The 25,459-nt window shown below is 40.2% G+C and overlaps 2 protein-coding genes across 5 annotated transcripts in view; one reads left to right on the forward strand and one right to left on the reverse strand.

Moving 5' to 3' along the window:
- CCDC83 (coiled-coil domain containing 83) lies at nucleotides 1-25,446 on the reverse strand. 3 transcript variants are annotated; one of them, XM_056497058.1, is made up of 11 exons: nucleotides 21,439-21,521; nucleotides 18,291-18,402; nucleotides 15,723-15,807; nucleotides 12,346-12,514; nucleotides 11,568-11,735; nucleotides 8,679-8,770; nucleotides 7,464-7,532; nucleotides 4,724-4,845; nucleotides 3,615-3,697; nucleotides 2,013-2,164; nucleotides 1-1,009 (listed from the first exon to the last, which is right to left on the reverse strand). In XM_056497058.1, the coding sequence occupies exons 2-11, from the start codon at nucleotides 18,377-18,379 to the stop codon at nucleotides 821-823; spliced, it is 1,218 nt and encodes a 405-aa protein (XP_056353033.1). In that variant the 5' UTR covers nucleotides 18,380-18,402; nucleotides 21,439-21,521; the 3' UTR covers nucleotides 1-820. The 3 variants fall into 3 exon arrangements, with proteins under 3 accessions (XP_056353033.1, XP_056353210.1, XP_056353123.1); XM_056497235.1 differs by lacking the exon at nucleotides 21,439-21,521 and adding an exon at nucleotides 25,202-25,446 and having other exon boundaries at nucleotides 48-1,009; XM_056497148.1 differs by lacking the exon at nucleotides 21,439-21,521 and having other exon boundaries at nucleotides 48-1,009; nucleotides 18,291-18,477.
- SYTL2 (synaptotagmin like 2) overlaps nucleotides 21,495-25,459 on the forward strand; it is a 59,949-nt gene continuing 55,984 nt past the window's right edge. For both annotated transcript variants that reach the window (XM_056495735.1, XM_056495988.1), the window contains exon 1: nucleotides 21,495-21,887. The gene's annotated coding sequence lies outside the window, so the exon portion shown is untranslated. The remainder of the gene's footprint in view (nucleotides 21,888-25,459) is intronic.

The raw sequence follows: 25,459 nt of genomic DNA on the forward strand, positions 1-25,459 counted from the left end.
AAGTTTTTAAAAAAGCTTTATTCTAAACAGCTGATTATCCTGTAAAGGGTTTAAGTCAGATTATTCAATGCTGTCACAAGTTTCTAATGAGGAAATGGGTCAGAACCTACATGTGGGAAGGACCTGCTGTGTGGTGCTGGGAGGGTGTCCAGAGGGAACCCTCCCACTGAATCAATGAACTAAGAGATATGTTCAAAGAGACCAGCCACAAACCAAGCATATGGCCTTACACAATACATTTGGCCAATTCTAAACAAACAAAATACTTAAGACCTTAGAGATTTCTATGCTAGTTTTAAATTGTTTTCAATTAATTTTTGTTTATTTCAATGTATTTAAGTAGGGGTCTTGTGGAGACAGATAAGAAAGTATTCAAACACTTGATTTATAGCAATAGTTGAATTATACTTGAATAATTGATTTATGCTTGAATTAATTCTGCTTTAGCAGAGCATCAATTATTTTGTAACAGATCTGTGTTTTATGGCAGCCTGCGTATGGGCAGACCCATTCACTGTCTGATCAAGAGAGAATTCTACACCTGCAAGTGGAGACCACACAAACTAAATATTAGCTCGGACCTTTTAGTAGATATATGTGCTGCTAGACTGAATACCCCAAGAAGTGCACAAGACCTCTCTCAGTGGTAAGGAAGGGAACCTTTCAATTAGCTTCTTCACACAGACATACCTCTCATGAAACTTATAATCATGATTCAGGCACTCTAAAATAGTTTCCTCAAAGCCCCATGCCATAGAGAAGAGAGCAAATATTTAATGAATGGAGAATGTTACATTTCTGTGTAAACAGCACAGCTTGTCTAGTTTTCATCAACATTTTCCTTAAATAAGGCCTTGATCATCTCAGCTGTGATATGCTCATTTGATTTACCAACAGTGTCCTCTTCTCTGTGGCTCCCGCTTGGCATTTCTTCTGATTCCTTACAAGTAGGCACAGCTTTTCCAACCACATACAGCTTTCTCTTCAGAGGTCCTAGTTTTGAGTATGCCTTAAGAAGAAAGAATATGTCTCCTTTACAATTTCATGGGAAAGCAACTATTCATTAAAAAAACCCCAAAACTCAGCAACTTTTCTTTTTAAAGCAACTGTAGAGATGCTGCCTTGGGGTTGTGTTTGATAGTGTCAGTAATAATGTAATAAGTTTGCAAGCCAACTCATTTTAGGAGGCTTCAGCCCTGCTGCCCTCTTCTCCTGTGTATTTTCACCAATAACACCTTCTCTATAAATCAAATTCTAATCTCAAATTCGGTTCTGAGAGAAGAGTTAAACTCATCCAATAGCTTCTTCCTGCCAAAGAGAGAGAGGTCCAAGCCCAGCCATGTGCTTCTGCCACATCTGCACTGGCTCTGGTCTTCTCCAAACCTCTGAGTCTACTCGGTTGACCAACCCAAAAGAAATTAGTTCAGGTGGAGAAAGAAAAGGAAAGCTTTTCTGCTGGGTTAGAGTCAATCAGCTACAAGAAAGGTCAATGTGCACTGTTTTCTCAACCCCACAGTTTCCACCCAGGAACACCTTCATCCTGGCTTTTTACTGAAGGAATATTGATCCTTTAATGCTACTTTGCAACACAGATTCTAAAGGACCAGTCCATTATCACCCAAGCACAGTTATCTCTCATTAGGAGACATTCAGAATTCTTTCTAGGGGAATTTCAGCCTGATACTCCATGGGATGATTCCTAGGACACCATTCAATGGCCAAAACACATGCCTCATTATATCAGAGATACCTGAAGGCTTCCAAAACACCCAAGTGAGGCTGGTCTGTAGGACGCAGAACCTGTGCTGTTTTGGCCCAGCATCTGAAGGACATGCAGTGACCTTACTGTCCCAAACAGCACCAGAGGACTACAGTCAAGCATCTGAATTGTCCAGGTAAAAGACACTGGATGCCATAACAACACTGGAAACAGGATGGTCCCAACAGTAGCTCATGCTCCACACTGAAAGGGTTTTTGTGTCAGTGAAAGACCTGATAACTCTAACTCATACCTGGAACTCTTCTTCATCTTCATCCAAGCTGTCCAGGGCTGGAATGGAAAATTTTTTCCACAGCTTTTCATCACTGTCTTGAGGCTTCTCATAATCTGTTTTAGACTGAATCTTTGCAAAGGCACTTCTGAGGCTCTTTCCATCTGTCTTTGCTTTTTAAAGAGAAGAAAAATTAAGTGTATGCAACTGTTAAGCCTTATAGAAGTCAGAATCAGTACCTGATATAAGGATTGCCTGTAATCTTTAATATGGCTTAGCAAAGAACAGCTTGGTAGCATTTTTAATTGGCAATTCAAGCCAAATGTTCATTTACATTGGAGTTTTTAATGTGTTTTTTGTTTACAATTTCTGATCAAGACCCAAGGACTGAAATTGATTGAGTTAGAACTAATGGATCTGTGGGAGGGGGCAGGGAAAAAAAATGAACTTTTTTCAGTTCAGCTTAAATCCTGTAGAGCCCTGAATAGTTAAAAAGAATAAGAAAGGCATCAAAAATAAGTATAAACTTCTATACCCATGTTTGTGTACATAAAGTTTCTGAAACAAGTTTAGTCTACTTATAACTCCCCTAAAGAGTTCATGTCTGTAGTTGACTAATTCTCAGGATGATAGAAGATTCTGAACATGGACTGCCAAGTTACAGGTTTGCCTGGGACAGTGACCCAGCTTATAAGAACAAAGCCTTCTTCTCCAAGTAACTACTGCAAAAGTCTAGCAAAGGTTTTCAAAGTAACTATACATTTAATACAGAAGTCTTTGTCAACATGTTTGCTGGTGCCTGATGGTTTCAAAAGGCCCACCTATGGCTGGGACTGATCAGAACTTCAACAGACTTTCATGTATCCATAACTGTATGACTTCCATTTTTCTAACGTATCTCTAATTTTGTATTAAAGAGATATATTAAAATCATCTTTCTTCTACTTTTTTCCATCCTCTTTCTCCTACTCACACAAAGATGTAAAAAGTAAAACTTGTGATACTTAGGAATCCACAAAGACTGTCCTAAACAGATAAGCACAGGCTCATGCTCCTTCTTGCCCAATGGTATATACTTCCCTTGGACACACCTACCAGAAGAGATGGAGATTCAGCCAAGATTTTCAGTTCAGGCTGAGCTCCAAGTAGTTTCACCTGCTCTTGCTAGGGATTTAGTAATAATTTAACTCTGGTGTATTGGCTGAATGACTGCAAAGTGCATGTACACTTAAAGTGAAAGGCAACACAGAGTTTAAGAGTGTCCTCTCAGGGACAAGCTATAATGAAGTTATGATATGGACCAGCAAAGAACTGATTAAGATATGATTCATATCTTCATAAAAGATGGTCAATCCTAAACTGCATTCCAGGGTAGCTCTAGATGAGTAATTATATTCCACAATCTAAAACTAATTTCAGTTTAAAAACTGTATTACAGCTAGATTGTGATTTTGTCTCCTTATGTAAATTACAATCTATCGTGGCTGTGGTGGCTGCAATCAAGAGGCAAATAAGGTGTTCACTATGTCAAACAGGTAGTTTGATTAAAAAGCTTCAGAAATAAAAGGTCTGTAAATGTTCAGTAACTTATCAATTCTTATAAGCTGCTAGCATTTGCATTACCTGCATATTCTCTGTTTTCCCTTTTCATTTCATCCTCAGGAAGCTCATCATGCAAGCCAGCTCCCTTTGTAAGAAACAAATGCCTATGGAGTAAAAAGTATAAAGTGAAACCCATAAGAGGGTTGTGAGTTTTCTCTCTAAAATGTCCTGTGCAATGATTTGGGGTGAGGGGGAGGCCACCCTTTCTGAGAGCCACTGCTGCTTAACCACAAAGGCAGAATAGTGCAATGCTTCAAAAATGCAATGGAGGCAGCCAGGTAGCTTAGTGGCTAATAAGCTGCTCTTTTTTATTCTTAGTGCTTTAGTTCAACTATGTCCATGAGACTAAAAGAAAACAAATGTTATAGTCTCCAGTCAGTCCAAGATTCAGACCACAGCTGGCAGCTCTCACTTCAAAGAAATCCAAAGTTCAGAAAGGAGAGAAAAATGGTCACTTCTTAAGACTTGGAACTTTTTGTGCAATATGACTAAAATCACTGAGCTGGGACTGGAAACTGAAGATCGATCTCTCACATTGTTGCATTGTGTTTCTGATACCATTAGTGTTGACATTTTGTAGCTAAATTAATCTTTCTCTAGGGAAAAATTAAATAATTTCAATACAAAAGAAGCTAATATTACAGACAACTCTGCAGACATTTCCCAAGGTCTCTTCCTTTCTCAGTGTAATGTCATTTGTTTCACTCAAGATTGCAAACCCCCTATATATTTGCAAATTAATCTTCACATCCTTTAACATTTTGTGAACAGTAAAGGAAAAATCTATTATTCAGCACTTAGTCTAAAAAGCTGGGGCTGAGACCATCTAATTGCAACGCAAAGAAATTATTTCCAAGCCTCAGTGATATAAAGTGAGTGTTGTTAGGTCTTAGTAGATTAATTAAGGACCCAGTTTCTTCCCTGAAATTTGGTACTTGGGAAGTCACAATGTTACTGTCACCTTTCAGAGATACTACCCCCAGGTATACTCAGTCAAATCCTGTCTTCCCTCAGCTAAGAAATTACCTTGGCTTTGACATGGGAGAGTCCAAATAGCTCTAGAGGCAGACAGGAGCATTATCTTTAAAAAAAAATTAATCACTTTTGAGTCCATAAAATCATTATTTTACCCTGATAGTCCTAGATGCTGAAGTTTGATATCAATCAGTTTTGCGACTAAATTGACATTTTCTTCTTCCAGGAGCTGGACAGAAGCTTTCAAATCACTTTCTTCCTTTCGGTAGATCTTAACCTTTAGACAATTTAAAAAAGAATAGAACAAGGTCTTAGAATTTTGGAAACCTTTGATAGAAATTACTTCACCAGCACAACTCTGGAAAAAATGCAGCTGTATCAGCAAGATTGCACATTTTTTGGGGAAACATAGTGACACATTTTCAGACAAAGGGAAGGTCTCTCTGGTTCTCTCAAACCTTTATTAGAACACTTTTACACTTACTTTTACATTTGGGCTATGCAACCCTGACAGCACAACCTTCTTGTGTAGTCAAACACATCTGCTAGACAGTCTGGATTTTTCTTTTATGCTTTCACATCAGAGCTTTGAGAGAGAAAAAGCTTCTTTGCAGAGGTAAATTCAGGGTCTTGCTCAGCAAGTGTTGTTTTTCTAATTCCTCCCTATACACAAAGCCTTCTTACCCAGAATTAGTGAAGTTTTCAGTCCAAGTTACCACAACATTTCTTCACCCAGAGGGTGGTTGGGCACTGGAACAGGCTCCCCAGGAAAAGTCACAGCCCCAAGATTTACAGAGCTCAAGAAGCATTTGGACAATGCTCTCAGGCACATGTTGGGGCTTTGCAGGACCAGGAGTTGGACACAATGATCCTTGTGGGCCCCTTCCATCTCAGGATGTTCTATGGTTCTGTGACATTGGCTAAGCCCCAGGTACTTGATTTCAGACTGTAATTGCCCCTTATCACCATGGAATTATACTGACCAAAGGATGCTGGTTATTCAGTTCCCACAACTCCTCCCACTTTTGCTGAAATACAAGCACATTCTTACCCCCTTCACTGGGGAGGGGAGTGTACTATGGGAAAGAAACCTTCCCATAAAACTTAGCCACATGTTTAGGAGAAGTACCCAGTGATCTGAAAGCATCCATTCTCATCAAAACCAAATTAACCAGCTATAGTCATCCAAATTTGCAGTTAAAACTAATTCCAACTTCTCCCAAGGATTAAAAAGGTGAAAATGACTGGAAATTATTAACCAGGATGTGGCTTGGCATGGTGAGGTGATGCAGCTTTGCACCATCTTGGTGTGATAGAGTAACCATGGAAAAATGCGACTGAAGTCTCCAAATCTGTTTAAATTTGGAGGTAACTAATCTAGGGCTATTTTTGTAAGTCACTTTTCAGTTCAGTGGCCAAACTTTAAAAAAAAAAAAAATAACTGAGGCAAAACTAAAATTTTTGGCCTATCTCCCCCAAAGGAAATACTGAAACAGTCTGTCAGCTACATATAAACATTAGTCTGAGAGAAAATATTTCATCCATGTAAGAAAAGCAGGGAAAATGAACGGGTGAATTCAGAGGACTGGAGAAGTTAGTGATAATAGTTTTGTTTTCCCCCAAAATTCAAAGCACTTATTCATAACATAGGAAAGTAGCAACATAGGAAAGTAATTCATAACATAGGAAACTTCTAGTTGAGAGGAAAGAAATCCAAATCCCTCAGCTCTGAGGTGAGGGCCTGTCAGGACATAAGAGTATTCCAAAGTGCTCTCTTGTTGGCACTGCTAATGTACAGTAAGTGTTCAGTGAGACAGGGAGAAGGGAAGGCAATTCATACTCATTCAGTGATGGCATGTATAGATTTGAGCTCCTGATTGTTTATACAGAATAAAACATTAATTCTTTCCCATTTCTCTTCCCTACCCTCATTGCTTCAGAAGCTGTGGTTTGGACACTGTCCCTGGAAAGTTAAAGATGCATGCTCAGAGCTCATTAAGGGGAAGAAGGAAAGCTGTGTCCCTGCATACTGGCAAGTACCTTAAATTAGTAACTAAAATGAAGAAACCTCTACCAGGTTTGTTGATGTGGCATGGAAAAGTAAGAAGTACATTCATTAACTTCCCAAAATATTTTGCTCAGTTCTTAATTGTGAGACTGTAAAAGTGAGGAAAGGCATTTCACCCACCAATCTCATGCTTACATTTGATTGAAACAAAGAACCAATATTGACTGGAATAAATAAAATCAAACTTTCATCATGGAAAAAATTAGTTTCTTAAATCTGACACATAAAATTTTTTGCTTGTCAAGACAATCACAGCTATGTAACATATAGCTCTAAATTGTCATTAAAGGAAAGTATAAAAGCTATCAAGCAATTAATTACTACTATATATGATTTTGATTTTCCTCTCTTCAGTGCAGATTCCCCATGGTTCCTTTATGATCTTCCATTTAATGTTGTTTCAAGCCATTTCTCAGAACATGTTTCCAACATCCATATCCACTTTCTTTCAATACAGCAGCACTAGAACTTTAATGCAATTCAAACCACCCCTCCTCAGCTACTTACCTGGTTAATCCTTTATGCTATATAGCATCCCCATCTCCACAGATAAAAGTCCTTAATTGCATGGAACATTGCAGTCCTTCATGTAACAGCTTGGGCAGGAAAGGGGGTCCTCCATTTGTGGAAGCAGATGTCCACCTCTTACCTTTATTCACCACATTGCAATGTTTGCTGCTCAGGATTACAGATTAATTACTGGAAAATTGCTTTCCTTTGCCAATAGAAGTCTCCCGAGGCCCATGACTGGAAACAGTTCTGACCATAGGCCACAGCATTTCAAAAATGAACTGCCATGATAAACTGCAGGCAAGTGATCCTCTTACCTCTTCTTTTAGCCACTCATTCTCTTCAATCTCTCTGCGACAGTTTTTGTCTAAGTATCCCACAGCTTTCTGAGAAAACACAATTTAAGATCATCTCACCTGAGAGCAGAATTTCGACAGTCCTGCATTCTATAAAGAAGAACCCTCTGCTCTTTAGTAGGAAACAATAAAGAAACATCCACACAACAGACTGCAGCATCCCCTGAGGGATTACAAGGGGATTTAGTTCACAGGGCCAGATGTTTCTCCTCTATCATCCTGCCTAGAGCAGATTATATGCAAGTAATTTACCAATATTTTTTGATTTCCCACATTAAAATAGGACAGTTCCCTTTTTGCAACAAATTCTTCTATGTTCCCAGTACTGCTCAAATCTTATTGCTTTCAGAAAATCAAACCTTCAGCAATTAAGAACCCCAAGTAAAATCCCAAATGAGTGACCTAAGCATGTAGAGGTCTCTGCTAACGAGCCAAGGCTATAATTTAATTATTGATGTCAGTAAAGTGGGAAGGAAGAACTGGGAGGGAAGATGCCCCTGTAAATTACCATAAACACAGTGCTCTGGATTATGTTCTCACATGACTGAAAATTCCAGCACTGAAGTTAGGGAATCTAAACACCTAATGGGCCTAGTGGTTTGTACTGAAGTATGCTTTGCATTTTATGAAAGTAAGAAATTGTCACTAGAGCTATTTGTAAACCATGTTTTCAAATCAGAGCTGGCAGAGATGACAAAAAATAGTAAATCAATAAACCTACATTTTCCTGAGACTGCACTACCATGGCATTTAAAAAATGTTGTACCTTACAAGTACAGTGAATTTTTTTTTTCCCCAAATTGATGTATATTTTCATGCAATTTCTTTGTATGTTACTGCTTTTTGAGGTCTGTGAAAATGTCAAAATCAAGGCCATGGCAAAAGCAACAATTCTCAAATAAGCCTTGTCAGTGCATGGTGCCCCAGTCTCCCAGGCCTTGTTGGTAAAATGCCCTCACATCTACCCATTGTTATTCTGATAGGAAAAAAAAAAAAAGGTACATGCATGCATAGCAATAACCAAATCCATGTGTACCAAGATTTACACATTATTTTACTCTCAATTTATTAGAAAAGTTCCAAGTCTTAATATGAGTTAAAATAATTAATAATGCAGAGTACATGTATCCCAACTATAATGTGGTTAGCAGTTCTTTAAAAAAGCAAAAAGAATACCTTAAGTGCTGCTTCACTGAGCAACTGCATGTGCCTATCAAACAGTTTCTGATTTTCTTCTCTCACAACCTTCAAAGCTTCTCTATAATATTCTGCAAAACAAAACAAAACCAAAAAACACAGGGAAATCAGAAATTATTATTTGACATCAATTTTTCCTGATAACAGAGAGATAACTGGCATGTCATAACTAAACTGGAACTTATCAGAGAGTGTCACCTGCATAGATGCTCCACAGAAAAGGATTCAAATATCCTTCTCCACAGAAATTATCCTCCTAAACACAAAGAACAGCAGTATTAAGTATAAAACTAGAAATTTAAAGTGGCTTTAACATTTCTGTTGACAACTGCAACAGCTGAGCAATTCACTGCTAACTGAGCAGTGAGCTAAGCAATTCTCTGCTAAAATATTGGCATCTTAATATTAAATTTTGTCTCTATCAATAGCAGAACTCCTGGAGCCATGTGAGAAATTTGCTTAGAAAATTTATTTTTTGGAATAGAAGCATATTGGATCACCGAATCCACGTGAAATTTTTTCAGATAGTTATTATACCATGCCTAATATATTTTTTGACTTATCCAAGACTCTAAGGTTCTTTTTTGACAACAGGACAAAATGGAGAATGTGGCAATTGCCACAATTATTTGCTTCTATCATTACTTGTGGTCATTATTTAGAAAGTGTGTCTTACATTGAATTGAATAGGTTTGGCTTCATATTCTAGTCACTTGCTATTTAATTATTTCATCTATCCCTTCAGTTCTTTTTTTTTTTTTTTTGTTCTTCTAAATAGCCCACTTCTGCTTGATATTTCCTCCTTTTGAAGGAATGAATGAGATTATAGTAATTTTCTTTGAAGGAAGGCACTGCACACTTGTTCAAAGGGTTGAAATTCAGTCTCACTGCACTTGTGTTGCAGACTGCCTATTTCTGATCTAGCTGTAAATGAATATCTACTCATGGATGCACTGTGGAGTCAAAGGCAGTGAAATATGAAAGGTGTATTAGTTATGCATTAATTATTAATTTAACATTGTGGAAGCTGGACCCCACCATCTAGACTTGGCAGAATGAAAAGGAAATACTTCCATACTATAATAAATTCATTCTTCATTATTTCAGACAGCTAAATAACCCGAGTTGCACTTGGAGAATGAAAATGGAGAAACTGTATGTCTGAACAGTTCCTAAAGAGGCTATCTTCCCTAATCCTTTCACTACAACACTGTTTTCCCCACACATCACCTGAATGTGTGGCTCTCTTTTATTCCTCTCTTCTCCAGCTGTTTTGTTTAAAACGTCACCACCAGACAACATAAACTGTGCCAGTTTCAAACCCTACAGTGGTACACACTGAAACCTGTGAGAGAGATAGAAATCTGTTCACCTATGCTTATTCTCTAAGCCTGTGAGACAATCAAGATATGAACAAGCCCAATAGGTTGCTGCCTTGCTCTGAAAACTTAGATTTCCACTGGAAGGCTGTACTCCCCAGACTATGGGAGTTTCTGGGAGTTAAGCAAAATAGTTTGGTGAACATCCAGTACTGGCAGCATCATTTTCCAGTATGTCATGAAGGCCACTTACATATGTACCACTATAAAATGACTTTGAATAAATACACTTCTGTTGGACCATGAATTTTTGTTAAACCCTGACATTCTGTACCCTGTGACATGCAGAAGGTCAGACTGCCTGCCCCTGCTAGTATTCTATATAAAAGACCATTCTCTTTTTCATTTCATATTTCAGCAGTTATATAGCAAAGTTTTAAATCAATTAAGAACATGGAAAATGGATAATGAAAAAAGCCCAAACTCTCCTGAATACAGACGTGGATATCTGACAAGCTATCTGGAAATGTAGAAATCACAGAGCAGATCTTAATCATGGTAAAATAAGTTTTGAGAGACAAAAAGATAGCTGGCTGGCTCTTATTCACAGTAGCTGATGCCTGGTAATGGCTGGCACAGAATATACAGAGACCCTTAGAGCAGTGTCACTGCCTGTTACTACCAGCTGCTTGGCTGCAGTCATGCATACTGAGAGGGACATAAAGAAAGAAAACCAGGACATCTTTCTCCTCTTGGAAGCATGGGTTATGTAACAGCAAAATATTTAAATGTTTTTAAAATAATGCAGTAATAAAGAAATCTTTGTAAAGCACTCAGCACCACAATGTATAACCTCTCAAATCAATTCCACTGCTGTGACAGTGCTGAAACAGTTCCCACTATGTGTCTACATCTGTACTGGTGATTTTGCAGGGCCTCACACTGTGTAACCAGGAGGAAAGGTCCAGACCACTGGCTAAAGAGCTCCCTCTAGTCCTGCATGTAAACCAGTGTGCTCCATAGAAAAGACTGTTCCAAGAATGAGCTCATACTACTTTCCTGTCAAAGGAGCTTTCAATATGTGAAGTGCTTGTAGATGATGAGAAGTAACAGCAGCAGAGTCAACATTTTCAAGTATGACTGCTAAGGGAGCCCTCTGTGTAGGTGACCCAAATACATGTAGACTTACTTTTACAAAAAACTGCTGTCCTTCTCAGTAACATTTTTTTAAAAATGGGTTGCCTGTATTTTACAAGAAAAGCATCAAAAGACCAGCTTATCAATTTCTTTAAGTGTCATCATTTCTGTAAACTTCATAAATTTCTTTAATAAAGGAACTTTTACAGAGAGAGAAAGAAAGAAAGGGAGTCCTTATATTTTTCAAGATTATGCAGCCCATCCTAGGTGTACTTAGAAAAGTTCATGCAAATTACTAGAAAAGTTGATACAAGTTACTTGAACTTGTCCTAAAATTAATTTTATCATTTAATTCCTGCAAGCAATATGCAAAGACCCTGTAAGACTTGCATTACACCAGCTGGAAACTGACCTTCAGCTCTTTCAAGTTCATATTTGACTTCTGCAGTGTCTTTTTCCAGACTGCTAATCCTCTCAGCATGTATTTTGCTTCCAACATTTTTGTATTCCAACCAATAATCTCTCTCACGCTGCTTTTCTGAAATTTTTTTCTTAGTTTCTTCAATTTGGGAGCGCAGATCTATTAAAATAAGAATGTCAAAGTTCATTACTGATTTCTTGAACTGATAATTCTTACAATGACAACTTCTTTAGGAAAGGTGCTTTCACAGAGAATGGAAAAGGAAGGGGGATTCTTCCACACTACAGTATGTTACAACCTGATGGCCCTACACAGTTTTAAGGGCCACCATCATTGCTGAAAACAGCTTGATCTTATTCTTCCAAGGAGAGAGAACAGTTCTAGCCAAAATGTTGTAACAACACGTCTCCCACAGAGAAATGAAGGGATGGCAGCTAGAAATTTCAACACTCAAAACGGGTCTTTTTTCCTGCCATCAATAATTTTATTTTAATCTTCAGTGCTTACCACTTTCATGAATTTCAAAAAAGAGGGAGCCTCTGTACTTGCACAATACTATTCATCACTTAGAAGGGACAGATTGATTTATAAGCCCTCCACAATCTCATACTCAATTGAGAGAGCCAAATTTTGGGAGAGGAAAAGTTTTATACTTTTTATACAACAAAGAAGTTGAATCTCTACTTAAATTGCAAAACAGCAAACAACAACACGTACTCAATCCCAAGTGTGTAAACTGCAAACCACACCTCCCCAACTCACAACATACCTTGAAGAAGTTGTTCTTTGTCCTTCACAAGCTGAAAAACTGCTTTCAGTGACTCCTCCACATCATCCCTGGTTACAACCTCCTTCTCATCTCGTTTTTTCTCTTTTTCTTCTATTTGCCTTACTATTTGCCAGATAAGCACCTCCTGTTCTTCCTTCAGAACAACATTCTAAGAAAGAAGACACAGCTGATATTAAAATGTTTTCAAAGTGACAAATTTAAGTTAAAAAGGTAAAATCTGGCCTAGTGCCAGATGAAATGCAAGAACACTAAGCTAAACACCTGTTCTTCATATTCTGAAAGGTTAGAGCAGAAGGGGGAATTTACAAGTCTCAGACATTTCCTCAGTAACTTCAAGACCACTGAAAGGAAATGAAAGACAAATGACAGCTCTACTTGGTACAGCACATCAATAATCCTCCATTGCCTGGAAAGAAACATGCTTGTGGATAATTTAATAACAATATTTATATGTAGGAGCTATTTGCTACATGTCAACATTCTTCATGAGAACATACTGTCTTGATATAGAAAAATCATGAGACAATTAGGTCACTTGCACATAGCCATAGCAGAGTCTTGCCAGAGCTGAAATTAGTTAAACCTCCTGATTCCACAACTGTGATCATAACCCTTGGCCATCATCCTCTCTAGTGACACTCAGAATGTTTTGAAATTACTGTCTGTATATGTCTGCTCCCAAAGGATACCACACAGGAGCAAACAAGTAGCAAGTAAGTAAAAGTTGGTAGGCAGTAGAGTCTCAAGCATTCCCCACTTCTAGAATTAGCTCTAAACTGCTCAGAAACATTAGGCAGGAAATAAAGAATGGAGCTCAAAGCACTGTCAGAACATGATTAAATTAAAATAATAGCACTTCACCCATGCCTTAAAGTATGCTGCTCAATCTAAAATATGGAGTCCTTGAAAGACCATGAACTAGCAGTGAATTGGGGAATAACTGTAGAAAGATAGCTGGGGGTAAAATTAGAGGAAACTGGAAAGTTGTATTCACATCCTAACAGAAGCTGTAGTGGTACAGAAATTAGAGGGTAAAATGCAGCTGCTAGTCTTTGAATGGAATGCAGTTGGCATGCTCAAAACCTATTCCATGATGATTCCCTACAATCTGCAACCACAGCCCCTCTAAGAGAGATGAAACAGAGGGTGGAACAGAACGGATACACCGTGGCCAGGCTGGCTAGAAATCCTTGCAGGGAGGGGAACTGAAGGGCACTGAAGCTGACAAACCTGCAGCACAGCACCTGTCAGCCAGGGGAGAGAGGAGAAGATGAATAACTAGAGTCACTCAAGCTCCACCTAAACATAAAGAAATAGTATTAAAGTAAGTTAGGAATGGGGAGAAGTTCGGGTAGTCCATCATAACTGCTGGGATCATTCATGAAACTGAACCTGTCTTCTCCTCATAGGGCCACCTATGGGGTTAGAACCATGCTCTGTGGACACTAAATACTTTCATTGGGGATTAGAGCTTGTCTGTGAGTTGCTTTGAATATGTTTTTGCAGGGAATTACTGTTACTGAAAATCCTCAACCCTTAATCTATCATAACTTTATGTTAATAAAGAACATTATTCCATAAACTGTCAGCATGAGTCCTTCAGGAGTGCTGGCTGTCAGTAACACACTCAAACAAACTGGGGAGACCCACTGAGGGGTCACAAAGTGGGGAGACACACTGAGGGGTCACAAAGTGGGGAGACACACTGAGGGGGTCTCCCTTATGCTGTAGCACTGTGTCCCTGAACAAGGCAGCTGAACCGCCCTCCAATCCAGCAGTATAACCACAAGGGACATAAGATCCAACAATAATCATAAAAGCTTGCAGATGCCTGCAGAGAGAAGAGCAATTGCCACTTCAAGTGATAGTCAAGCCATAAATGAAGCACCATCCAGGCTTAAAGACTGAAAGAAGTACCAGAGAAAGCTGAACAGATGGATGCTTATAAAAGCAGGACAAGCATCAGCACAGGAAGGACAGAGAGACATTGTTTCAATATTTCACTGCTATGAAGTGCAGGCTGCAGCATGATTCAGAATAAGGGTTTTTGAGCACTTTCAATTAATTTCAATAGGTGACTCTTTAATATCAATTTTCAAAGTTCACTGCTCACAGTTGTCAGATGCCATATTATGGCTGTTTATATACAGCTCATATGCATGGTTCTATAAAGTGTCACTCATGTGCCATCAGTAGTTACACAACCTTATTCTAAAAATTACCCAAAACAATTCTTAATCCATGAGAAAGTGTGTCTTCATCAATCAGTGCTAGAAATTGCAGCTAGTAAATAGCATGACGTTCTTTCTTCTTTATTCAATTTTTATTGTAACTAAGTTTGCAGCAACAACTATATTCTCACAGAAACCTGTGCAATTCCATTACTTCAGAAGTGATTCAAAGGAGGTCAGCAATTCTCAGTGCTTGGTTAGGTCTGCTAATACTACTGACAAAAATGAAATTTATACCATTTATTCTTCATGCATTGAAATATTAAAGATTATTTGTAGGACTGGTTAAAAGGAATATCTGCAGGAAAGGTACTTACTAAAAGAGAGCTTATTGTCCTGTGCTTGCTACAGAGAAAGATGCCAGGAAAGGGCAACAAAGTAGATAAAAGGACTAGAGCACAAGTCTAATGTGGAGCAACTGAGGATGTTTCATGTGGAGAAAAGGAGACTCAGGTGGCATCTCATCTCTCCCTACAACCACCTAGAACAATTTTGTAGCCAGGTGGATGATGGTCTCTCCTCCCAGGCAGTAAGTAACAGGGCAAGAGGAAAAGGAAATTGTGACAGATTTAGATTGGATATTAGGGAAAATTTCTTCACTGAAAGGGTGGTGAGGCATTAGAACATGTTGCCCAGGAAAGTGGTGGAATCACTATCCCTGGAAGTGTTCAAAAGACATGTGGTTGTGGCACTTGAGGAACTGGTTTAGTGATGAACACAGTGGTGCTAGGTTAAATGGTTGGACTTGATGATTGCAGAAGAATTTCCCATCCTTAAGGATTCTGTGAGTCCATGAAATATGTAGGTGGTTATAAAGATCTCTTGTGCATTGGAAAGCACCTGCACTGAACTTACTTTACCTTACTGCTCTGTCCTATTCTATAATGTTCTACTCCTGCAGCTTCTTTTCAGCATGTTATATTTAGGACAATTATGCTAAATGTCACATTTAATTCAAATAACACTTTAACTTTCAGAACATAAAGTGACTCACTAATTCTAGTTTCATTGACTGTAACAAATTCACTGCAAAAACTAATTTTAATATATGCAGTATTAGAATGGAAAGAATAAAACTGAATCTGTAAGAATACCACAAATAAAATTTGTTGCATAGTCACTTACTTTTTTAAGATTTTCTTTGATTTTTTCTTCCAATTCTTTCAGATGAAACAATACCCGTTCAATTGCTTTTTCTTTTGCTTCAATACTATGGAAAGTAAAGAAAGAGACATTCTTACAAAAAGTATTTAGGATGCAAACACTACCAAAATGTTTATTTTCATATCATATTGCTTGACTCATTTGGGTAAATACTACTGCCTGCTTACTACATACAAATAAATAATTTCCCATATACATCTGGGCCTGCATGTTAGTTAGGATTTCATAGCCCTACAGACTCCCTGGTTACACTGTTGCTGTGTAGCCTCCTGAGAGGCTGGAGCTGGTTTGTTCATTCTGCTTGAGGTTTAGCTGACCTGTTACACAGGTCACTTCCACCACAAGATAATTTGTGCTCCAGAAAATATTACTAATCACTAGCTATAGAGAAAGCCTAGGGAACTCACACACAGCTCAAATGAATCCCAAACTGGAGAATTCAATGGGATTCAATTCTCCTGATAATGTGCTGTGTTAAGCTTCATAAATCACATTTCCTAAACTACAAGAACTTGTTAGCCTTGAAGAATAACTAAGGGAATAAGGACTCCAGCCTAAGTAGTATGTTCTGTTTGTATATTTTTGTCAAAGAACTAGCTCATTGATTCCACAGTTTCATAGGCTACTAGTCACCCTCTTTGCCACAGCTATAAAATAAACATTTCTTTCTGGTATTCTCTCTTCTAGAATGAGAAACAGTAGGCTGCAAATGGTGTCTATTTGAAAAATTCTCTGTAATATGTACCTCTGTTCCCAGCATTCATTCATCATAAGGCACAATAGAGGTGAGTTTTACAATTATTACAGTGTCTTTTGTTCTTTTAACAGTTCTTCTTCCTTCAGTTTTTAGTTTGGGGGTTTTGGATGCTTTTTTGTGGTTTTGGGAGTTTTTTCCCTTCCCTATTGCCTTAAGCTATTTTAAAAGAAGATAATATTTTTTCCTGGTTAATTTTCTAAGTTTGGATCACCGAATCATGCAAATTGTAGGTTACTAAATTCGCATCCTCTGGTGTCAGTGTGCTCCAAGGTATTCTTCACATTTTCTATTAAGTAGAAGGATATTAGTTTTAAAGAGAGACTAGACCAGAGATATGGGGGTACAGTGGCCATGGCCACAGCAAAAGTACATTATAAGATTGTAGTTCCTAAGAAATGCTGAAACGGAGAATTTTAATGAAAATGTAAAATAACAAACTGCCTAGGAACAGTGACCATTCTTCAGTGTATGGAAATAAAAAAAAAAAAAAAACAGGAATGGAAGTTAAATAAATACTACACATTTGATAAATCCTAAAGTGAAAAGTGACAGCTATTCACCTGTATGACTATCCATGTTTGATTAGTCAAGTGGTACAGAGAAGTTACAGACTACAAAAGTGAAGAGAAAGAAAGAGAGAGCAAGAGGGACAGAGAAGAGAGAGGGAAAAACACAAAAACAGCAAGAAGAGTACTTTTCTTCCCTTTTTCCTCTACTGTTGCTGTAGAAACTACATATTCCCTTTCAGTGAAGCACCTATTTCAGTGGAAGACTCTCCAGACAAATGAGTAATTTGCTTGGATATCTACATATGCATAACAATAATTTTATCAGAAAGTGGTACTGTTTTTTTTCTTAGCCCAGTTATAGAGTTTCCTTATTCCTTCACAAAATAGGTGAGTTACTTCTGGACTTTTCAGATGGTATTTGTTTGTGATATGATTCAGCTATATCTAGGCTATTTCACTATGGAAAATTGTACTCTGTGCTCTGTAAAATGAAACAGAAATCCCACATAAACCCTGTGAACTCATATAGATGTCACTACAATTACAGGAGCATACTTTTCAGCCTGCTCACTCCATTCCTCATTTCCACACCAAGACATTTCTCCTTGCTCCCTATACTCTGATAATTGTTGGATATTGGGTGTTCCTGAGGTATTTCCCTTTCAATTTCTGTCTCTTAGATAAAAATCATGAACCCTACTTTTTCTCCTTTAATCAGTTACTCAAGACTAGAAATCAAGTAAGTTGGACTGGTATGTAACTGCTTCAGGTATTTCCCCCTTGGCTCTTATTTTTCTCTGTTTGATTTTAAGAGACCTTTAATTTATCCATCTCTTACTTTCAAAATAAAACACTTTGTGCTCTGCTCTCAGCTGCACCAAGGAAGACAGCAAACTGTAGGTCTTGAGGTTCTGGCTACAACAAGGTGACAACAAACCTCCGCGAACACCAAGGAATCCTAAAAAATACAGTCAAATGTGATCTTGCAACTTCAGCATATGCTGATCAAAAGCTTGTTACTAACAGAAAAAAAGGCAGGGTTTTTTGGTTTTAATAATTTTTTTCCCCAAGTTATAGTCTAATGGCATAAAATTTCTGACCCATTGAACTGCTTTCTTACAGCTACAGTTTAAAAAGTGTACCTTTCTGAGATAGCCTCAAAACAATCAGCTCAGGCTCTAAACTGTATAAGTTGTCTTTGTTACCTGCTTCCTTCATTCACATATTCTATATGAATGAAAAGTTAAAATATATTAAACCTACTGATATTCTAGTAAGGCTTCTGGTAAATCTGGTTCATCAGGGTCTTGAATTTGCTCTTCTGGTTTCTTCTTTTTCTTACTCTCCTCCATTTTTATTTTTTTTTATACTCGTGCTAGATGTAAAAGAAAAAAGTATACAGGTGAATGATTTACAAAACATTGTGTGATCACTGGCATTTGTCACTTGTGACAAGCTTGTAACAGTTCTGAAATAAAAAAAAACCAAAACAACAAGTTGGGTTTTTGACAGCAATAATCCTGCCCAGGGATAGCACTTAGACCCATGTCTATATATACACATACACACACATACATATGTATACACATATATATGCATATATATATACACACATACATATGTACATATGATGTATATATATTAAATGTATATGAGTGGGTACAGTGGTCTCTATCACCAGTTACTTATTGCATCCCTTGCTGCAGGTTGTCTTTTATATTCTTGCAAATTAAACTAGCACTTGTTCCTTTCCCAGTCCTTTGTTTCTTTATCAGGCTTGTTTTATCAAGTGCACTTGTTCATATGCCTCTCTTTCCCTCTCCTTCTGTTCTCCTAGAACTATGAATATCTCCCTTCTACTACAACTCTGATACCAGTTTTCATTGTCAGAGCTGCAACAAAAGCACTTTCTGAAAGCATATGCATGTCAGCAGTATTCCCTGGGCATGCTGTCACAACTACCAACCTCAGAATCTGATTGGCAATGAAGAGTTCTGCAATGGAACTGGTAGCAAATGTTATACAAAATTTAAAGAAAGTCAAAAGAAAGGGCATTTATGAAGATGCCTCACTTTTAGCAGTCACATAATCAAATGCCCAAACCAAAATATTTATATAATGAAGAATGTTTTATTACTGAATTAGTAGAAACATTGTATATAACCTGTTTTCATATTAAACTACTGCTCTGAATTTAAATCATGAATTTTATAATAATAGATGAAATTGATAAAAATTTGTTCTGTGACTAAATACAGCAGGCTGGATACTTGTTTTTCCTGTTAAAATGAGCACAGATAAACAGAAAAAAAAAATCAGTAAAATGCCCCATAAGCAAGCCTGTAAAATCAAGGGAATGAAGTGAAACCAACTATTGATAGATGCATATAATCCATACACTGTCCCATGCCTTCTCACCACACTCACCATACCCTGAAGCAAGGCAATGTCAGCTGTCTCTATAGAAAATTACTTTCTATCCTATTTCACATACAAGCTTTGCAGTTTCCAAATCAGTACGATATTTTTTTATGAAACTTTCAAAAATCCTAAAGACATGGCTGTTGTAAGACCTGAGGTTTAAAAGAAACCCAAGCAAGTGAATTAAGAAAAAAATCTCACTGAGGTAGGAGGTTAGGTACTTTGCTCCTCCTAGATTCCTTTGAAATTTCCAAACCAAATCCACAAGTGCATGATACATTTGTTAAGTGTAAAAAATAACTCATCACACTTCTTCAGTGCAGAATTAACTGGACTGCTATTGATTCCATTTCCGCTTGGTTATTTGTTTTACTGATTTTCCTCAGAAACTGAAGATCACTAGAGCACTCCCTAAAGTTTTCTTTGTTTCTGTCTCTTTCACTAAATGCATAATCCGCTTAAAACTGGATACAAAACAGAAAATTTTGAGCAGAAGTATTTTGCAAAGGCTTAGGGCCTTTTTTTTTAAACTACAGACCCAGATGAGCTCCAGTGATATATTTATGCAATTCTTCCCAAGTAAAGAGGTACAAGAAAGCCTCCAAGCTGTACAAGGTGAAAAAACACATACTACAATAAAGGATTTTGCAAACTTTAGAAAATACACATATGTGAGAGAGAGGAACATATTTAAGGGGACTGAGCATTGATTGCACATTTTAAACCCATGGGAGAACATTTGCAGGAGATCTATTTCTTCTTCCAAACAATAAAATTGTGAGGATCTTGACTTTATCAAGTACCAGCACTGTCTCAAGCAATAACTAGACTGCTGTTGCATCCTTAGAAGGAGCAGGCAGTTTCCTGACACTGCAACCCGGCCTAGAGCGACTTCCCAGACACACTTTACAGAGACCACCTGCACTGCAGTTCACCACTCTCATGAGTCCAATCATTATCATTAATGCCATCCAAACTAGCACTTGCACTCACATAATTATCCCCGTATATTGAGCAGCTGCACTACCAGAAGCCTCCACCCCCTCAGTCCCCAACATTTACAGTCACAGAATACACTGAGTTGGAAGGAACTCATCAGGATCAAGTCCAATCTCCGGCCCTACGCAGGACACTGCAAGAATCACACCATGGGCTGAGAGCATTGTCCAAACTCAGCTTCAGGCCATCCTCGCACTGGTTACTAGAGACGAGATGGGTACCAGCCCCTCTGATTCCCCTCACGAGGACCTTGCAGACTCAGTCTCCTCTTCTCCGGGCTGAACAGACCAAGCGCCCTCAGCCACTCCTCATACGGCTTGCCCTCAGGACCCTTCACCATCCTTGTGGCCCTCCTTTGCACACTCTCCAACAGCTTAATGTCTTTCTTGTGACACCCAAAACTGCGCAGGATGTCCGAGGTGAGGCTGCCCCAGCTCAGAGCACAGCGGGACAATCCCCTCCGGTGCCCGGCTGGCGATGCCTGATGCACCCCAGAACACACTCGGCCCTCCTGGCTGCCCGGGCACTGCTGACACATGTCCAGCCTGCCACGGACCAAGACCCCCAGGGCCCTTCCCACTCTCGCTCCCCAGCCTGTCGCTACACGCGGGGTTGCCCCGTCCCAGGCGCAGAATACGGAAAATCCATTTCCCCAGTCACGCTACAAAATCGTGCAGCCACACTGTAACCCCTTCCCCGTTTCCAAAGCAGGCTAACAATTCCCTCTGCCCTGAACCCGTCCCTGGCTAACGCTTCCCCCATGTCCCTTACACTGTTCCCCCCAGCCCCCTTCGCCACAGTGTACAAAGCTGGGCCGCCCCTCACCGAGGCCAGCGCCACTCCGCCCGCAGACAGCACCAAATCCCCCTCTCACCCTGCGCCTCGGCCGCCGCCACCCCTCCCGCCCCACCGCAGAGCTCCCTGAGGCCCCTCCCGGCCCTGCCGCCACCACAGCCGCGTCCCCCCGAGGGCCCCCGCGCCCGGCCCGCACCGCGCGGGGTCTGCCCGGGCCCGGGGCACGGCCCGGCCCTGCCGCGCGCCCCGCCCGCCGGTCGCCATCGCGACGGGGCCGCGCAACGCGGGGGCCGCCGGCGCCCTCTGCCCCGGGAATCGAGAACTACGGGGAAAAGGCGTGAGGGGCGGCCCGGCATTCGCCCAAACGCGGTGCCAGGCTGGGAGCCTGAAGCTGTAGCTTGAAGGAGAGCGTGTCCCAGCTCCGTACTGGGACAGTCCCACACCGAATGTGGGCCGGGCCCCCTGTCAGCGCAGAGCTGCTTGCTCGGGAACCGGCTCCCTCAGTCCAAGGCACGGCCATGGAGCCTCGGCCGGCCCCTGTCCTGCACTAACAGCAGCCGTGCTCTGCTGCTGTGGCCCCTTTGCTCCACATCCGTGCAAAAGGCCATGCCCAGCGGTGGGGACAGGGCTCAAGAAGGTGGAAAGGTAGGCTGGAGTCTGATCCTGAACTCCTTCTGCTTCTCTCCTCCTGCCCAGTGGACTGCAATAGATTTTGGATAGGCTCTGGTCATTTCCTTCCTTTCATAGGATGTCAGTGCCTGAGCCACATAATCCTGGGAGCCACACTCAACCTCAGAAATAAATTATCAATCACTGAAGTGCTGCCGTCCACATTCGTGGGCAACATGGAATCATAGAAAGGCTTGTTGGAAGGGACCTTAAAGATCATCTGGTTTTAACCCCCTGCCATGGGCAGAGATGTCATCATTAGTTCAGTTTGCTCAGGGCCCCGTCCATCCTGGCCTTGTAAACTTTTAGCCTCTCTGGGCTCTCCTTTTTTAGTTTTAAACCATTCACCCTTGTCCCATAACTATCTGCATGTGTAAAAAAAGTGATTCTCCCTCTTTTTTAAAAGCCCCCTCTAAGGACTGGAAGGCTGCCATAAGGTCTCCCTATAGCTGCCTTTTCTCTATGATGAACATTCACATTTACTTGCTTTGTTCATAATTTTGGGCCATCTCTGTGGGAATTTGTGTTTTCCTTTGACAAGTCCCGTTTGATATAGTAGAACAGTCTCTGTAATTAAAGATATATTCATTAAAGTAAGGACAAAATGCTTTTAAGCAGAGATCTCTAGCCATGCTGCATAAGAGAGTAAATTTAAGGATGCCCTGGTCACAGGCAGCAGGACTTAAATTTGTTTTGTTTGAGAGCACAAGAGAAGGAAAATGATCAGGCCCTAGTTATGCACATTTGATCTTTGAAGCCATTCCTTTCATGATCATTATTATCAAGCCAGTCTTTTTCTTCCCACAGACAGTACAATATAGAGTAATATAAATTATCCACACTGTTTCCTTTTACAGTTTGCAATTCTGGTATATATTTTCTTGTAACATTTTAAAATAAATTCTAAATAATTTTAAAATATTTTTGAAGGCTTATGTTTTTAAAGCCTCTGCACTCCTCCATGTATGAAGAGATGTACATTTGACAGGCTGAGAGCTCCTGTGGTGGACTTGTGGGCAGCCAGGCAGGGTATTTCTCAAGCTCCTCCACTCACCATTATTTCTCTGCCTTCCTTTGTGCACATGGAGAACTTTTTACAGCACAACCTAACAGCATGGAAGATTTTAAAAGAAACAAATAGTTACCTTGATGCCCAGGAACCAACTGAAGGATGAAAACAAGGGATGATGTGGTCCAAGCCACCTGGGAAATATCACTACAGCCATTAAATGAACAACATCAGAGTTAGCTGTGATTTGTGTTAGTTCATCAGAGAGCAGCTCAGTATCAAAGGCAGTTGAGTGATAGGAGAAAACTGGAGGAAGGAAAGCATTATCAGCTCAATTTGCTTCACTGCAAGTTACTGTCTCTTCAGCTAATACCTGTCATTTTGTAACCATACCAAGGCACTCACTAGTTTTTTTATTACTGGAAGAAGATGGGATGACTTCCTTTTTACTTTGAGAAATCACTGGAAAGACAGACATGCTGAATGAAGGAGTGAAGGAAGAAAGGTCATCCTCTTTCTGAATTCTGATAGCAATACTACCATACGAAGATACCTGCAGACTTCGTTGGTTTGGGTCTTTCTCCTGAAGATGCCATAACACACTCTGTTGCACTGCAATCAAAACCATGCTTATATCTTTTGATTGTGCTGAGAATTTTACAACTCTGTGACTGTGTCTGGGAACACAAAGAGGAGGGTGGGTAGAGTATACCCTTTTATGGCTAATTTTTGTTCTCTTGCTGCCACCTTGAGAATGTTCGGGCTCAATTAACTTGGAAAACAGCTGTCCTGTGCTCACATGAAATGCATAGATTCTTCAGATCTACTGCACCACTGCAGAGTAGCTGTGGGGACAGGCTGGATACTGGGTGCAGATTTTCCATCTGCAGTTACTGAGAAATGAGTCTGAGGGTCCTTCAGATATTCCATGTTTTGAAGGTCATTCAGATCTTTTCAGTTTCTTCTTTATGAAGATATCAATTGGCAACAGGTCTGAGCTGAGACAGTCCTTACACACATAATCCCACAGATTTCATCTGAATCCATTTCAAGAACACATCACTGAATTAAATTTGAGCAGGAGAGCTCATCTGTGTATTTTAACAGACACAGCACACACCACATACACAGTTTCTCAGCAATCACTTCTCACAGTGCTGGAGACCTTGGCTATTTAGCAGCGAGGAGCTGCTTTTTCCTAAGCTTGGGTACAAAGTTCTTGATTCGAGGGGGATTGTTATGGGCAGCGAGTACTCCAGACCCATCAATTCCAGGTCCATCCAGCAGGGGTCAAAGCTCACTCACAGCTGCCAGCTGATACAGCGTGTCTGGTCCTGAACCACTGTTTTACTCATACCTTCCTATTTCTGTGGGAGGGGGGAAAGAGGTACTTTACACACGAGAAAAATATGCTCCATCTACAGAGTGTCAAAAGGGCTTCACATCGCTTCTAATTAAGTGGTGCTTCTTGATCTGCACTGAACAGCAGTGTGGGTTTGAATAGATACAGCTTAGTATGCTGCATTGGCATGAATAAACAGGAGATGTAGATGAGAGGTGATTGAATGAAAATTATTGAGGGGAGCAAGCGACTTTCAATCTTTTATAAGGTCTCTAGTTCTCTCTGATCCTTGTGAGCTGAATGTAAGCCTTATTAAAGGCTTATGAAGCCAGAATTTTACTGCATAGTGCATGAAAAGCATGCTCTACTCCCTTATTTTGTCATCAAAAAGGAACAGCCACTTATCATATGCATGAAATTGAAGAGACATATAATTGACCAAAACTTTACACCAATGCTATGAACACTAAATTTTCTCTAAAAATTGTTTCACCATTTCCAAGTTTGAGAAGGAAGCGAAACCTAAGAATTGATTGTTAGCAGGAAGGCAGGGCTGATGGTATGGGATTTGGGGGTGCATGGACTCAGGCTGGGAGCACAGTGGGAATGTAATTTAAAGCAAAGCTGCTGCTTGCGAGAGCCGAGCCAGCGCTCCGGGCGGCAGATGCGGGCAGGGGACAGCAGGGCTGCTGAAATCCTCAGCTGCCCCAAACCAGAATTAAATCACTTAGATCAAGCACTCCGAGAAGAAGGTGCGTAAGGGGAAAATGCCATCACAGCAGCTCTCCCCATGCCGGTGTCGGTGCTCTCACCCTGCTCGCAGAGGCACTCGCAGAGGAAATCGCCGTGGTGCCTGGCTGCGGAGGGGAAGGTCCTGCTGAAACACCCCAAGGAACGGCGCCATGTGTGTTTTGTGCCACTAATTAAACAGCCACTTACAGCGGCTTCCTGGACAAATAGATGACTGAAACCTCTGTTATCGCGGCCCATATCTTTACTCAAACAGGGGCGTATGTTCACACTTCTCGGGTTGCCTGTCACCAGGTAAAATGAAATACTGATCGTCGTCCCTCAAGGCAGCTCGTCAAGTCAAGCCGACACTTCCTGCGTGGGCTTGGTGTGAAGCAGCCACAGTCCGCCGTGGAGCTGCTGCCCCGGAGCAGTGCCCGCTGAGGGCCGGCCCGCAGCTCGCCCGGC

This window comes from Oenanthe melanoleuca, chromosome 1, assembly GCF_029582105.1.
Source record: "Oenanthe melanoleuca isolate GR-GAL-2019-014 chromosome 1, OMel1.0, whole genome shotgun sequence".
In the NCBI taxonomy this organism is placed as follows: domain Eukaryota; kingdom Metazoa; phylum Chordata; class Aves; order Passeriformes; family Muscicapidae; genus Oenanthe; species Oenanthe melanoleuca.